The 17,748-nt window shown below is 34.4% G+C and overlaps 1 protein-coding gene across 1 annotated transcript in view; it reads left to right on the plus strand.

Annotated features, from left to right (window-relative positions):
- The first annotated feature begins 203 nt into the window (after positions 1-203).
- LOC149776034 (receptor-type tyrosine-protein phosphatase N2-like) overlaps positions 204-17,748 on the plus strand; it is a 520,769-nt gene continuing 503,224 nt past the window's right edge. The window contains exon 1 of the mRNA XM_089941917.1: positions 204-447. Within this exon, the coding sequence (XP_089798043.1) occupies positions 339-447 (109 nt within the window). The 5' untranslated portion in view covers positions 204-338. The remainder of the gene's footprint in view (positions 448-17,748) is intronic.

Below are 17,748 nucleotides of genomic sequence, written 5' to 3' on the forward strand. Positions count from 1 at the left end.
AGCTACAAACGTATTACTTGTTTGTTTTTTTTTTTGTTGTTTTTTTTTTTTAAATTTGTATGCAAGACCTGAATTTATTTATTTGCGATACTTTCAAACGCGTCACTTCTGCTTCTTTATGACATGAATGGCCACCGATAGAGAGGTGTTAGCAGGCGTCAGTATGACGTAGTTCTGGCTCATGAATATTAAACAAGCACCTGCCATTTTGGATGTAGTAGAAGCAACATCAGTAGCAGCTGGTTTCGGAGTCAGAGAATGTTTGCTGTTGTTTCCTCTTCTAACTCTGGACCTTACTAACCTATTCTTTCTCTAGCATGGATAAACTGTAAAGAAGCATGAAGTCTCCTATTTGCCTGCTCGGGTGTGCGGTGCTTATTTTAGCAGGGTATGAAAAGGCGGGTTGTTTAGGTAAACCGCTCAACCGCTTTCCATTGGGTACCATTGGTAAGTTGGGAATAATTGCACGTTTACACAACATTCTTATTCACAGTTTAATTTGATTTCATAATATTTGCTTTCTATACTAATCATTTGATTTGCTTTTCCTTTTAATTAACATTATTTACTCCCATATTTTATACCCAATATGTGATGCTTAGAAATACAATGTGGGGTTGGTAATTTAATCGGGGTAATACGGACGCTTGTTATTGCATCCCTAATCCACCTTTGTGATTTTGTTTAGCTCTCTGGATACAGGATGGTCTTTTGTCCAACGTCCGTCCGTCCATTAGCACAAGTTTATTGCAACGTATCGTGAAGAACAATTAGAACTGCCTTGAAACTTTACGTACTCATACATCCTATGGTTTAGTTGGTCCTAAATGAAAATGGTGCTGCTTGAACATCCAATATGGCTGGCACAGTGGCCATCTTAAAAATTCTGATGTCACTACTCCTCCAAAATGGATGTTCATAAAAGTGTTGATCTGGGGGCCAATATGGCTGTGATAATGACCATCATGAAAATCTTATCATAGTTACTACTCAGGAATGGATGGTCGTATGAACTTAGGGTTTTCACTAAGACTTTTTCATGAAATCTAGTTGGGTCTTAAATGAAAATTATGCTGAAACCAACCTCTGATGTGGCCACCATTTTAAAAATGTTGCTACTTCTCCTGAATGGATGATTGTATCAACATGATGTTTTTCACGGAAAGATTTCTTATGATGTCTAGAATCCTGGGAATGTTTTTGAAATTTAAATATAAATTTCAAAGGCATTGAAAAGTCATGTAATTTCCCAAAATCTAGCAGAGTTTTGGAATGGTCATGGTATTTCTGACAATGGAGTTAAAAAAATTGATTACTAATTTCATAGAGTGCCTAGCACTGATTAAAAAAACTTGTTTTGAACAGGACACGATTTACGTTTGATATTGTAGTCCTTGAGTTTTGTAAAATGGCCCTGGAAAAGTTGTGGAGAAGTCATGGAATTTGTTTTTGTTAAGTCTGCAGGAACCCTGTTGGCACTAAATAAAAAATGGTGTCAGTCTGACATCCAATATGGCCACCATCTTAAAATTCTTGCTGTTGCTATTCTTGACTTAAAGTCTTATATTATAAAATATTGTCATCTCTACTCCTCGCCAAGTCGATGGATATAGCAACATGAGGTTTTCAGCAGTAGACTTTTTATAATGCCTAGTTGGTCCTAAGTGAAGATGGTACCATCATGCATCCATTATTGCTACCATGATGTCCTAAACCTGGGCTCACTTCTTGGAGGCCAGATTGTAACTTGTTCAAGTTGCCCCATAATTCTAAAGCTGATTTCAAATGGTATTGCAGATAACATCGGCTTCTGAAAAATTAATGAAGTGTACAAACTTGTTTATAAGTTGAGGCAAATAAGGAAGATCCTGATCTGCCATAGCATAATACACCTGCAGATCAGGATCTGTGTTGTTTGTTCAGCTGATTACTCCTAACAAGCTGCACAGACTTGGATCTGCTGGTGTATTATGCAATGGCAGATCATGGTTTGTGCAGTTTGAAGTTTGACTTGACTTAAAAGCGACCATATACAGTATTTTAAATGGCAGATATCTGCATCATAATTTGTGATTATGTTGCTGACATATATTATGTGGTATAAATTAAGAGACGATGAGAAAACTTTTGAATCAGAATACAAAATGTTTAAGACAAGTATTCAAATGATAAAAACACCAGATCTCTTGGAGCCTGCTTAAAACTGCAGGAAAAAAAACAACATGGCAGCATGTCAGCAGACACAGTATGAGTGCCTTGTTCTATTTAGGGTCATTTGATTGTATACTGTCCAGATAAGTATAGCAGCTGTGAAAGTATTGAGGCACATATAAAAGTGACTTTTTACACCCATTTTTTTGGACACCTGCATTTTTACACGCAGCATCAATTACCATTCAGAATGCCATTTGAAAATAACTTGACCACAGTAATGAGCAAATGATGATGGCGATTTGCTTAGCTCAGTGTTATCCTAGATCCAAACTGGATAACCCCTCTACCTGCCTTTTCACACACCCAACTACTCCAACATTCAATTTTCAAAGACATGTTCTTGGATTTTACAGGCTTGTTTACTCATAAGAAATTTCCAAGTGGACAAGGTCCAGTTTTGCTTGCAAAAAATTTGCCAGTAATTCACCTATAAAGAAGAGTATAATGGAACAAGAATTAATACCCCCCAGAAAAACCAATGTTGGTCCAGCCAATATTGCTTAGTAGACCCCCCTACTTACTGTAGGTCAAGAACAGATGGTAACTATGTGGGCGTGAGTGTAAAAAGCATTTAAAAATGTGATGCTACATGGTTATTAATCAAGGGTCAAGGGAAATAAGTCTCAGTGATGTTCAGCTTTGCCAGACATAGTTTTTCACAAAACAGCTCAAAATCTATTACTGCAGATTCACTATTTTTGCTGCCAGTTCAAAGTTCATGCATTTCCACCTTTGGTTTAACTTGCTAAAATGTTTTCTTAATAAATGTAAAGGTAGGTGCTATAAAATATAATTTTTGGCCAATTCCCCCCAACCATTGTGAAAAAAATTACTTGGTAACATCTCTATTTAGGATTTTTTCTGCTAATAGTTTTTTAAAGTAAATGATTCATACATTGAAAAAAGCCAGATTTCATGATAATTGTGTTCACAGCAGATTAAACACATAAGGTTGATTAATAAATAATACTGTTATAATGTTTGTTAACTATATATACATTATCTCCCTTTGAAAAAGGTACTTACTGGTAATCAGTTCCATTTGTTTACTAATACAGTATAGTATGACACTACACAATTTTCTATTAATTGTAGATGCTACAAAAGTGGCGCACCATCTTATGTGCCGTTTGCAGACAAATGAAACCAGATTTAACAAAGTAATTTAATTTTTAAATGAAAATGTGTGTTGTTCGCCTTTAAGTGGACCAAGATTTTGTTTATACCATCTTATTTAAAATTTCTGAAATATGAATATGGATGCAATTTGTAGTTTGCTGATTCATTACCAGCACGCTTAAGAAGGATTGGTTTCTTTGGTATACCAACTACAGGTAGACTGAAAGCTGCGAACAGACTTTATGTAATTGGTGTAATGTGCATGGAAAGTAAACACCCATGAGAGATTCAAGTGGCACGTAAGTGAAAAATAAGAAGAAACTTCATCATCCTTTAAAGATGAGATCATCTTTTGTTTAATTAATTTATTCGACAATTAGTGAAGTACCAATAGAAATTGCTGTACTGCTGGAGTAACTTGAAACGTCGGTGGATTTGGTTGATGACTTTGAGAATCAATAGTAAACTTGAAATAAACAAATTTAAAAAAAAATTATGAACTGCTGGCTGGCAAAAAAACAGACTCGTTGTGGACTGGGAAGATCAAATTTACCAAAGCTAGATTATATTTTCCAATTTTCTAATTGGATGACATTAAGCTTAAAGATACATATTCAGGAAGTTTATGGAATATCTTTGAAATGTTCTGTTAGCTTATGAAAATTGCAGCTTTTTAAATCTGTCCATCACTAAACTAATATCTTTTTTCATCCTGTGTGGTAACGATGTAATGTTATCCACATCTGTGATGAAAGTGCTAATGACAGATGTCGATGTTGAAGGTTGAAAATAGCACATAACATGAATAATTAATGAAAAGAATCCTCGGCTTACTGTCGGATAAAAATTAAAATATCGGTTCTATTTAAGCCTTAAATTCCAGAAGCACAACATTATTCCTGAATGACAAACCACTGCTTCAGTTTGACTTTTTCAATTAAATTTTAAAATTAAATAGAGTAAACATTGATGCAGATAACTTGATCAAAATGCACAAGGCAAATAAATGTTTACCTGCATGTGAAATAATGATAAATTCAGACATATAGTAAAATAATGATAAATTCAAACATAAAGTGAAATAATGATAAATTCAGACATGAAGTGAAATGATAAATTCAGACGTAAAGTGAAATAATGATAAATTCAGACATAAAGTGAAATAATGATAAATTCAGACATAAAGTGAAATGATAAATTCAGACATAAAGTGAAATAATGATAAATTCAGACATAAAGTGAAATAATGATAAATTCATATATAAAGTGAAATAATGATAAATTCAGACATAAAGTGAAATAATGATAAATTCATATATAAAGTGAAATAATGATAAATTCAGACATAAAGTGAAATGATAAATTGAGACATAAGTCAAATAATGATGAATTCAGACATAAAGTGAAATAATGATAAATTCATATATAAAGTGAAATAATGATAAATTGAGACATAAAGAGAAATAATGATACATTCAGACAAAGTGAAATAATGATAAATTCGGACATAAAGTGAAATAATGATAAATTCAAACATAAAGTGAAATAATGATAAATTCAGACAAAGTGAAATGATAAATTCAGACATAAAGTGAAATAATGATAAATTCAGACGTAAAGTGAAATAATGATAAATTCAGACATAAAGTGAAATAATGATAAATTCAGACATAAAGTGAAATTATAAATTCAGACATAAAGTGAAATAATGATAAATTGAGACATAAAGTGAAATAATGATAAATTCAGACATGAAGTGAAATAATGATAAATTCAGACATAAAGTGAAATAATGATAAATTCAGACATAAAATAGTGATACTGTACTAGTTTTCAGCTTGACAATTTTAAAATATTATTAAACGTTATTTTAAATTCCTTTGCATAGTTGTACTTGTGTGGGAAGTTATAACTTGGTTTTATGAGACATGCACATCACTGTTATTATTTGGATGGCTTCCATTTATCGATTTGATAGTGTCATTCAGATATGAACTTTCGATGTGTTTCATTGAGGTTGGAGTGTAACTTTGATTTTTTTATAGTATTTCATGATCTTGGCACCAATGTTAAATGTTATTGGTGTTTATATTGATTTTGTGCTTTTGGACTGGAATCGGTTTTAGCATGTTGGGCATCACAAAATCTTGTACTACACATATTTTGCTTGGCTTTATGACTACATTTCACTCATGCCGTCATGGATCTCACATGTCATACAACAATCAGACCAAACAAAATCAATTCATGAAATCACCATAATCTGCAATCAATGACAACTACCCTTTAAAAGCCTAAGAGAGCAACAGCCCACACTTCTGTTTTTAATATCAGCAAATGTCAGCATTGAAGGCATGGATTTTGTTTCATCTATATTGATTGCAGTAGATCAATATTTCCAACATCGTATTTTCTATTTTTATCTGTGATTTAAGGTCAGATTTCAAGACTGATCAGTCACTACTAGTAAGGTGTGGGTAGCATATGCAAGTACTGTACATGAATTGTGATTCGTCAGACGGGTAGAACTTGAATACCGAACAGCAATTGGTTAATGGTGTGGCGAGCTCAACAATAGGCAAAATGCCTTCCCTCTTGTCATTAACATTGAAAGTTGTTCAGGAAGGTATTAAGCATCACCTGTCAATCACTGTGACTCGTAGATTCCAACAACTAATAAAATAATAAATTCACATTCAGGAGGAATTTTTGTCGATGACAGCCATCTTCAGATTGAAGGAAATGGTCAGCTTATTCCCTTTCATAGTTCTGTCTCAGAGGAAAGTCTTTCACTTTTGTGCATAGTGATTCATTAGGTTATTTTAACATTTTGTAATAGATCATCTGACCCAAAAGGTTGGAGGTTAGGACCATAATGCGTGGATGGTCCTTTAAGAATAGAATCTTTTTTTTATACTCTAATAATGAAGCACGACTAGTATAAATGTTTCATTTTCAGACCTTGGAAAATGATGCTGGAGATACCATTATTATTTATTGACTGTAAATGGTTTTAGGGATTCAGAATCAGTTTGGTCACAAATAGATTTAAGTGGTTCTGGTAACTCAGCCTTTGAATGGCCTAGACCCTATAACTTTTCATCACATGGACAAAAAGAATAGGTACCAACCATACCCACTGTTTATCTCAGAACCATTAACTTCAGAAACTATGACATAAATCAACCCAAACTGGACAAATAAAAAAAGTTAACTTAAATTTGTTTTATTGACCCAACGGTATTCTTTTTCACACTACCTGTTTTTTTTTTTTCTTCATTGGTTTGAATTCATATTGTTGGACTTAAATTGCATTTTAAAATTCCCAGTTGTGGGTACATCACCCATCGGATGACCCACCCATCTGATGACCAACCCATTTGATGACCTACCCATCAGATGACCCACCCATCGGATGACCAACCAGAGTTAATTGGTGATGAGTAACATCCATTTCTTATGGACCAACTATTCATTTTGGTTTTGGCTTTTTCTTCCCATTACCTTTCTTCCCATTACCTTTCTTACCTGGACATGTACTTAATATCTAATACCTGCATCACTACTAACGAGATTGTATACCTTCATATATCTTGCATATCCTTATATGCAGCATGGGATTGGTGATTGTACATCTTCCTAAACTAACTGCTTGTTCAGGGTCGACAAATTCCTATCTAAATATAAACCTTTAATGGATCAATAAACAATTGTCTACAGATTTCAGTTGTTGTTTTTTATTTCAGATGTCAGTTTTGAGTATTCAGTTTTGGTTAATACGTTATAATCTACTATCACTGATATAAATGAAGTATAAATCTGTAGGATTGAATTTCATTTTATAATATTGTAGCTTGGAGGTTTCTACTAGAACTGTTCAATTTGAATGTCAGTTACATTAACATGATCAATAATTCTTGTACTAAAGCTGCAACAAGAATCTCCCAACTCTCCTCCATTATCCATTAGACGTATAATACACCAAGTACAACTCCTTAATCCTGCCAAACCGACCTGGCCCAAAATAAGATAGATACAGAACTTACTACACTGCTTTAAAACTTTTACTCAACTAATCAGTTGCATTAAGGTAAATTTCCAAGTAACCTGAATAACAGCATTCCTTAAGGATTTTTGATCAGTCTGTTTATGTAAATTTCTAAGTAACCTGAATAACATAAGGGTTAAGGTAGTCCTTGGTAACCTGACAGTTATAAGCTGAATAGTTGATCAGGAAAGAAGTATTTGAGAAAAACCTATTCAGATGTGTACAAATGTCTACTTATATTGGACACTGTAACTAAACATCAATCTGGATTCAGACCTTACAAAAGAATCATTATCTTGTTTGTCAATTATATACCACATTATTGTGGAAATTCTTGATAATATCTGACGTAAGATCTATATTCTGTGATATTGCAAAGTGTTTGATATAGCATGTAGTATGCCAGAGTGTGTTATAAAACTAATATACATGTATATGGTAGAACAGGAGCAGGTTATAATTGCCTTTATAATCTCAATTAGGCGACATCAATGTATAACATTTAAAGGCATTTCCATTCACCTGGCAATTATCCAAGTTGGTGTTCCACATGTTTCTGTTCTTGGCTGATATCTATTGTTTTATTTATAGATGGGTGTAGTGCTGTGGAAATGTGCAGGAATGTTGTTCCCTTACCCTTTTTTTCATTTGCTTATATCTTTGCACTGACCATTGTCACCCCCAGATCTGAGTAACATGTGCTCCCTCATTTTATTGCGTTCTCAAATTTCTTTATTTAGCACTTCACCACTGTTGATTGGTAGTGATGCTGAAAATGTTTCATGTAATATTAGATTATTTGTTGAAGGTGCATCTTTCTTCAGTCCTTGATGCCCAATCATGTGCAGATACCTTTAATACTGACCTTTAACATATTCGGAATGGGCAAGGTACTGGTATATTGTAATGAATCCAGCTAACACTAAAACTTTTCTGTTGCCTGCCCCACCCCCCATATTTCCTCTAGATATTTAACTTGTTGAGTGTATAACTAATGACAACAAGCAAATGTATTATCTATATCACCTTCATCCTAACAGCAGTCAGTATATTTGTAATTTTTCCCAAGCAGCAAATAAATCAAGCCATAAAGTACTTGTCAGGGCAGTCAATGAAAGTCCTGTGGTGCTTGTCACAGTATGCCATTTATTGGGTAGACAAATATTTAAATAACTGAGTGAATGTTAGTAAAACTTGGGCCCTGTAACAAGTATTTTGTGATAGTTTTAACATGCATTAGTTAAGAAGTTGTACAAATGCTGATTAAGACACATGCTATGTGGAAAACTCGGGATGGCCAACTGAAAACATGAGCCATCTATAGATGATGTGTATGGCAATAATGGCTGATGATCGTGATAGGACACAGATTTTTGAAAGTTTTGAAGTAGACAAAATTGTTCTGGGAAGGTGCTACTGAAAATGCCAGTGAGTGAGGTTTTCAGTGTATCCGCCAGGGGTGTACAATTGAGGGTAAAAAGAACCCCTTGGTGTCAGAACTGGGGGTCAAATAAAAAATGTGAGGGTAAAAAATGTACTGACAAATTTTCATCGGACTCGTACATTTTCAGCTTGAAATAGGATATTGCAACTTGCACAACATACTCTCTCTTTCTCTTTCTCCAAACATATAAATAAACCAACATGCACGATTATCAAATGCATTGTCCATTCAAAGAATAATTTCATTAGTTCATTTTTCTTTTAAAGTCGTACTTTTAACAGTCTCCTTATAATCTTCTTGAAGCAGTATTATAGACCAACACATATATAAGCCAATACAGAAAGCCAAATAAATCTTTAACCAAGTGGCAGTTAATTTACTGCCTGTCATAAAATGTGTACTATCATCAGTTTCATTGTACTTCATCCTAGAACAGATCTTTCTTTTATTGCAGCAAAGTTAAATTCGAACAAAATCTGCAATGACCCCCCTGACTTTGTAATCCAAATAACATATGTCTTGGCAAGTTTACCTATTTTTTTGTTGTGAATGAATGTCTTGGGTTATAATGTGTTCTCCAGTTATCTTGTGGCGAATGAGGGCAGATTTTTTAAAATTCTTAAATCCTGTCACGAAAGGATTATTCACTTTTGCAGTCTTTGCAATCAGGTGATCGGAAGTCACACCGGTAATCCTAACGGATGTGCCATATTCCAATCAAGGGAATTATTTTCTCCATTTTTCATTAAAGTTAGATCCACAGTTACTATTTTGTGTTCTGCTTCTTTCACTTTCTTTGCTAATGATTCTTAGTTCATGACGTTTTAATCTGGAGATAACTTTCTAGTGCAACAAGCATTGAGGTTAAACATCAAGATGACATCTTGTTGAGCTTGATGCAAATCGTGTGAGAGCTTGCGATTTATGGGGAAGCTACTCCGTCATAAAATTGCCTAATCTAGTATGGTTCCTTGTTTCGTATGTTCCCTGTGTTGCACTCTCCTATACGAATAGAGGAGCGCAACGCATTGAGCAAACAAAGCGGGGAACCAGTCAATGCCTATGCTCGAAGTATACAAGATGCCATCCCTCGTCCATTGCATTGGATATTAAATAAATCCTGATCGCATAATGCAAATCCTTTGTGTCAAAAAAATGCACAGCAACAAAATGTGTGCGTCAGTTTTCTCCAGCGTGTGTCCGTGATGCACAAATGTACGTCAAGGGAAACACAAGAATTATGTTGAATAAGATCATTTGTACATGGAAATGGAATGCTTAAGACTTTTCTTTAATGAGAATTTCAGGTATAATATTTTAGATGATAAGAATATGTAAGGCAGACTCGATTGATAACAGCCAAATGAAAAAATGGAAAACTGTCACAACTGTAGACTTGAAACTTTGTTTTGCATTGGTTTTGGATATGGGTTTGGTGAATAAATCTGATATTGATTTTTACTGGGCAGCAGAGTTTATCATATCAGCCTCGTACTTTGGCCGTGACACTTCCCCCAATACTTGGGCTACATGTACTTAATATTTTAAACATTTGAACATAATCTGTATTACAGGTGGATTTGAGATGATAGACACATATACCAGAATAAGTAACTGGAAAAAAACTGCGATCTTTTTTCTTTGGATTTTCCTGAACTGTTGCCTCGTCTACAGCAGTGATTTTTGCAGTTTTGATAATGAAGTTGTGACAGACATATAAGTACTGTAATATACTCGCTTATAAGTCGAGTCCAACTGCAGACAACAACATCCTAATCTGCTGTTGCATTATATCCCAATCTACTGTAGCATAATGTACCTGCAGATCATGGTCTGTGTTGTTTGTTCTGCTAACTGCTAACAAACTGCATAGATCCAGATCTGCTGGTACATTGTGTGAGGTCATTTCTGGGTCTTGCATTTTGTAGTTTAACCGTCAAAGAATGGAGTACTGTATAATTTAGTTATATTTTATCTTGTTCTTGACAAATTTATAAAGAAATACAGATAGGATATCAAGGTAATTTGTAATTTTACCAGTACTTGTACCACTAGTGACAAATTTATAAAGAAATACAGATGGGATATCAAGGTAATTTGTAATTTTATAAGTACTTGTACCACTAGTGAAAAACAAGATCAAGCTACATACATAAATTGATGTTTATTACTAAGTTCAGATTTCTATACCTGTTGTGTGCATTTTCCAACAGGATAGCACTGAGGGATAAACTATATATATATATATATATATATATATATATATATATATATATATATATATATATATATATATATATATATAGGTAGATAGATAGATAGATTCCATCAAGCTCTGCCCAGATGTTATATACTCAATTAACCATGTAAATTTCCATTTATGTCAAATTAAAGTTTAATTGTATGGTGAGAATTGGTGGACTCACCAGCCCAAAGTCCTGTCGTCATCTGGTTTAATTCATTCAGCGTGTGTGGTTAGATCTATAATTATTCCCGGCTGAGTCATGTCAAAGACTTATAAAAATGGAACTAACAGCTGCCTTGCTTGGCACTCAGCATTAAAAGATTAGTGTTAGGACTGGTTGGCCTGGTGTCAGGATAATGTGTCTGGGTGGGACATCATGCTACATGTCTGTGGCATGATGCCCCAGTGCTAGACATCACTATAAACTGCCACACTGCAGACATCATAGTGGATAGATTGCAGAATTGTTAAAGCTACGTTAAAATCCAAATCACACACACACACACACATTACTACTTATTTCTTTTGAACTCCTGAAAATAAAGGAATCCTGCAAGCAAGACATAATTGAGCTTAGAATGAGAAAGGCATAATAAGTACATTTAGACTTGAATATGTTTGGAGCCATTTATTTTTTTGTGTTTTGTGTGTGTGTGTATTTTTGGATTTGTAACATGGCTTTAACAATTTTAGATATATCGCTTTAGTGTCTAGTGTGGCAGTATATAGTGATTTCTTGCACTGGGGCATTATGCCACAGACATGTTGCATCATGTCCCAATCAGTCACATTATCCGGAAATCAGGCTGACCAGTCCTAACACTAACCTCTTAATGCTGAGTGCCAAGCGAGGCAGCTGTTAGTACCATTTTTTGAGTCTTGGGTACGACTCGGCTGGGGTTGGAACCTGCGACCTCCCACATCCGAGGTGGATGCTCTAACCTCTTTGGTCATCGGAGTGGTCATGAAATTGTTCAAGAAGTGAAATGTTAAAAGGAATGCCTGACTCTTGATTGACTTGTTAAAACACAGTTAGCAGAGATAAAATATTTGACACTACTAATAAAGAAGGTGCATGAGCATGGTTTTCACTGAGAATTGTTTTTTGTATGTATATGTTCGCAACAATGTACACATATATTCACAAAGAATTGATGTGCTTATATGTTCCTATCTCTATCCATATAAAAAGTTGATTCTATTGCTGTGAATGTTTACAGAAATAGAAGAAAAATTAAAATGTTTTGATTTTGCCATATTTTATAGGTTACGGCTGTAGTAGTTAGGGATCACAATGTTGGCATATTTATTTACCTCTTTACAGACTTGTCACATAATATTTTTAAAAAGTTGTTGTTGAGTATGAAAGAAATTGTAACTGGTCTCTATTTATCTGTCAGTCGATTTGCTTATGGTGACTTCCTGATTCAGATCAAGGGACATCCAGATTTTCAGCATGGTTAGTATGAACAAAGATAAGGGAATTTATTGCTTGTATAAAGTTTATATTCCTGATGTGTGACACAACCTATTATACAATTTAATCATTTAATTAAATTATAATAATAGGGGTTTACAAATCCACTTGCTTGACTTCTGGACAAGCACAAAATATGGCCAGGGCATGCTCAAGTTTTCATGGGCAAGACAGAGAAATTGAGGGGGAGGAGTAAATTGTTGTTATTTTTGTAGGGTTTAACACTATTTTTTAGCATAAGATAGGCTATACATGGCATCCAATATGATTGGTGGATGAAGAACCCTGGAAAACCCAGGGAAGAACCATCGACCCACAAGAAGCTACTGACAAGCTTTCTCATGTACCCACATTAGCAGAGTCTGAGACTTGAACCCACTTAGACTGAGGTTGGATGGCAGTGATCCGGAATGGTGAGTGCTTTAGACCACTCGGCCACTTGGGGCCCCCAGGGGAGAGTAAAAAAGGCTAGTGTTCCATTCATAAGGCCAAAATACATATTTCCATTTTGTTGTCACTGTCAAGATGACTCAGTTTCTTGCACAGGCATGATAATGCAAATATTTACTCTCTGAAGCTTGTTATGGCAAGAAAGGAATAAAATATTTATAATCGACCTGATCAGTTACATTTTAATCATACTATTTGTACGTATCCCAGATTTGCTGACTTTCAGGACCCTAAACTTGACTCGGGCATTTTGTTTGCTTGCTGACTTTGAGATTGTTTTGATGTATGCCATCGATTTGAAGGTGAGTAAAGTGTAATTGTTAAAATTTAGCTCGTGAGATTTTTCTTTTGACGTGTGTTTGGAATTAATAGGCTTTCATCACTAATGCTTAACCACTAGGATTTCATTCAAAGCGTGATTGATGGAATGATAATTTAATGTTTATGATCTCTTAGTTATATGGTAATTAATAGGAGACTGATATGGAAATACTGCTTGGCAAACATTTAAATGGATAAAAGTAAGTGTTCTCAAGAATTAATTGCAAAAGTTGGCTTGCCAAATATTTTGATGCACGTCATTAATTTCGAGGTGACTAGATGAAAATAAGCAGATACCCAGAAGAATGGGATAGAGTGAAATCATTGATATTTTTGGGAATATTTCCGTGATTTGTTCAGTTTTACTTTCTTTTCCTACTGGATGCATACATAAATCTGCAGGATCATTTCAACTTTAAGTGGAAAGATAAAGACAAATTTATTCAAATTAAATAATGCAGTTCTGTCATTGTTCATTTAATTCTCTCCCTTCCTCTTAAAAAATCAAGCTATTTCAAATTCCTTCTCTGCCTAATCATCATTGGGCAAGCTCAAATTTCACATGGACAAGTTCAATTTTCCAGCCTAAAATTTGGTAAATCCTTGTAAGAGGCAAAAATAAATAAATTATAGTTAATACATTATGGCAGCAGTTTCAAATGTTAGCCCTGGCATCAGGTTTATAATAGGCATTTTAACATTTTATTAATTTTGTTTCAGGTTTAAATTTCTTGAGGTGCAGTTTCTAATTCCATGTTCATTTGCAAGTTTTTAGTGGATGGTTCATGAATTGGCTTTATTTTAAATGAATGTTTCCATATTGAGGGAGTAAATTGATTCTTAAACGTTATTAAACATTGTTCACTTTTGGAATTGGAATATGTTAGTCTCTGGCATTATATCTTGGAAAAAGTCCAATATATAAAAATATCTGCACATATTTTGGATAACTGATAAGGAGTCCAGTATATACCCCACCCCCCCGGACCTATATTTGGATGTAAAAAATGGACCTGATTTGGAAATGTGGTTTAGCCTAAATCGCGAGAATTATGTTTAGGCCTAAATCACCACAAATATGGTTAGGCCTAAATCACTAGAAATATGGTTATGCCTAAATCACTAGAAATATGGTTAGGCCTAAATCACTGTAAATTTCAGGTTAGGCCTAAATCACTGGAAATATGGTTAGGCCTAAATCACTAGAAATATGATTAGGCCTAAATCACCTTAAAAATGGTTAGGCCTAAATCACTGTAAATATCAGGTTAGGCCTAAATCACTGGAAATATGGTTAGGTCTAAATCACCTTAAATATGGTTAGGCCTAAATCACTAGAGATATGGTTAGACCTAAATCACCTTAAATATGGTTAGGCCTAAATCACTGTAAATATCAGGTTAGGCCTAAATCACTGGAAATATGGTTAGGCCTAAATCACTATAAATATAGTTAGGCCTAAATCACTAGAAATATGGTTAGGCATATATCACCAGAAATATGTTTGATCCTAAATCATTAAAAATATGTTTACATTCATATCACCAGAAAATTTGATGTCTGAATCGCCAGAATTATATTTAGGTGTTAGTCACTAAAAGCATGATGAGGCCCAAAAATTACCCTTCAATATTTTGGTGATTTTGGTTCAGTGGAATTCTAAACATATTTTTTTCTGTAGTTATCATTATCACCAGCACTGCTTAAGGTATGGTAGTTTGTTTGGTTTCTGTCTGGTGTTCAATTGCTTTTTCAAGTACAAAACACTGAGAGACCAATTTCAACCAGTGAATCTAGGCTTGAGTACATTTCAAGTTTTTGTACAAAATGATGTCGATCCACTAACAAATATGGCTAGTTACCAAAAGGACAAGAACCTGTCCATTACCTTTTGGCAATTTAAACCAAACATAGTACAGAGCATATGGGCATAAAGGCCTTCGAGTATGGCTGCCATTACTAAAAATTGAAAAGTCTTTAAATTATTTTTCCGAAACTGCCTAACAGAATTTGATCAAATTTGACCAGAAGCATCCTGGAATAGACCTTGTAATTTAAAAAAATGTTAATATGCCATCCAATATGGCTACAATACTATTTTAAAAAAACTGTTTTAAAAAAACTATTTTTGAAAATAACAGAATAAAATTTAACCAAACTTAGCAGATAGTATCCTGACACTAGGCCCTTTTGCAATTTTACAGATGATGCTCAGCTGCCGTTATGTATGGTCACAGTGACTAGAAAAAACACCTTTAAATAACATCTTAAAAATACCCGACGAGAATTTGATCAAGTCTGACAGAAAGCATCCTGGCATGATGACCCGTGAAGTTTGTGCAAATGATGTTACTAAAAATGTAGAAGAACCTTTAACATTAATCCCTGGAGGTTATTGTCGTTTTTGTCTGAAATTCGAGTAGGAAACACATTTTGAAAGCTATTTCTGAATAAATCCTAAAACACCAACTTCCAGGTGGTCGTCCAATAACATACTGCCTTGTTTTGTTAGAAACATGGCTTGCGCATGAGCAGAGGGGTAAAAGTTGGAGTTTTTTGCTTAACGAACCCTTTATTTTCATATAGAGACCACTCTTTATTCCAAATGCCCATCTTATCCTACTTTTTGCAAAGGTTCATCTGTCTGATTGCAGTTCATACCGGTCTGCCTTAGATCTGAGACCAAAAAGTCTAAAATCCGGACACAAAATCGGATTCCAACCATGGGCGAATTTGGGGTTTAAAAAAATTGGGTAAAAAAAATGAGGTTATTACCTCTGTATTTTGTAGTGCAACTAGAAATTCCAGATTTTTTTGGTATCATTCATTGTAGAGCTACATCTGTCTCCCTTTCTATAATACCTCCCACTTAGTGTATCATACATGACCTTGACGCTACAGAGCTTGGCAGTAGACTACTACCTCCTGCCACTTAAACTCGTCACCAGGGGTTAATGTGTTAACAAGTTGAATACTGCTGAACAGAATTTGAGTATCCTGGTATGAAGTCCTTCACATTATACAAATGAATAGGTTAATTGCCAGTCCTAAGAGGGGAATAAAATAATAAATAAAAAAATTAAAAAATTGGGGTGTGCAAGTTTACAAGAAAGTTAGAACATAAAAGTACAAAAAAGGTAAAAGCAAATTGGTATGCCTCCCTCTCAGGACCTCTAGCCTGGACACAGAATGACAAATGTGGGTATTTATATATATATGATACCAAGATACCAATCTGCTGTCAGGTATGACTGACTTACTAAAAATAGAAGAACCTCTAAAAAAAAGGGGTTTTATTTTTATTTTTACAATAATAATAATAATAATAAAAAAACAATTTTATTTTAAGAGGGCGACACAATTAGTTGCATGGAACTAATCCTCATTGTGACTTTCTCAATAATGTAGTTACATTCAAAGTACATGTATACACACACGTCATTGATAATAAACTATATGGACATTATAAACATGCCCCAGTTAGGTATATTGATGCTGAGCTGCCATCTAATATGGCAGTAGTTTTTAAAAGAAAAACGGATTAAATGACTTATTGGAAATAAATCCTAATCAGAAGTTTCACAGAAAGCATCCTGACAGAGGGCTTTATTTTCTTAAAATGATTCCAATGCACAATAAAACATGGCCACTGTTATTAACAATAACTTGGAAGATGTGTGTGTGTGATTTTGATTTTTAACGTACATGTAGTTTTAACAATTTTTCATTCATATCTCTACGATATCTGCAGTGTGGCAGTTTAAAGTGATGTCTAGCACTGGGGCATCATGCCGCAGACATGTAGCATGATGTCCCATGCAGTCACATTATCCTGACACCAGGCCAACCATTCCTAACACTAACCTCTTAATGCTGAGCGCCAAGCGAGGCAGCTGTTAGTACCATTTTTGTAAGACTTTGGTATGACTCGGCCAGGGATTGAACCCACGACCTCCCACATACGAGGCGGATGCTCTAACCACTAGCCCACCGGAGCGTTAACTTGGAAGAAACAAAAACAATAGAATTTTGAAAGAATGGAAAATCTGGTTTAAAGGCTTTTAAGCTTTTTTGACAATAGATGTCTGTTATTTAATTTGACCATGTATACTAAAATTAGAAGGAAATTTAAACAACAACTCTGTTTCTGCTCAGAAAAATCAACAGAATTAGAAAGAAAATATTCAGCCATTGTGCATGGCCATATGTAACAGACATGATTTTTCTGTTTTAAAGCGGAATTCCGCTTTTCTCCTGACTTGAATCTGATTTTTGTTGATATAGTCTGTTTTCTTTTATCATCTCCGATCCGGTCCCATTCTGCAACGGGCCTTGTAGTGTATCATTCCATGTATTAGTTAGCTCATGAATCTTGTAGAGAGAATTCTGCTTGGTCAAAAGTTTAAATTCATCCAGTGAATCTTTGAGTA

This window comes from Sinohyriopsis cumingii, chromosome 18, assembly GCF_028554795.1.
Source record: "Sinohyriopsis cumingii isolate HCF-2022 chromosome 18, ASM2855479v2, whole genome shotgun sequence".
NCBI lineage: Eukaryota > Metazoa > Mollusca > Bivalvia > Unionida > Unionidae > Sinohyriopsis > Sinohyriopsis cumingii.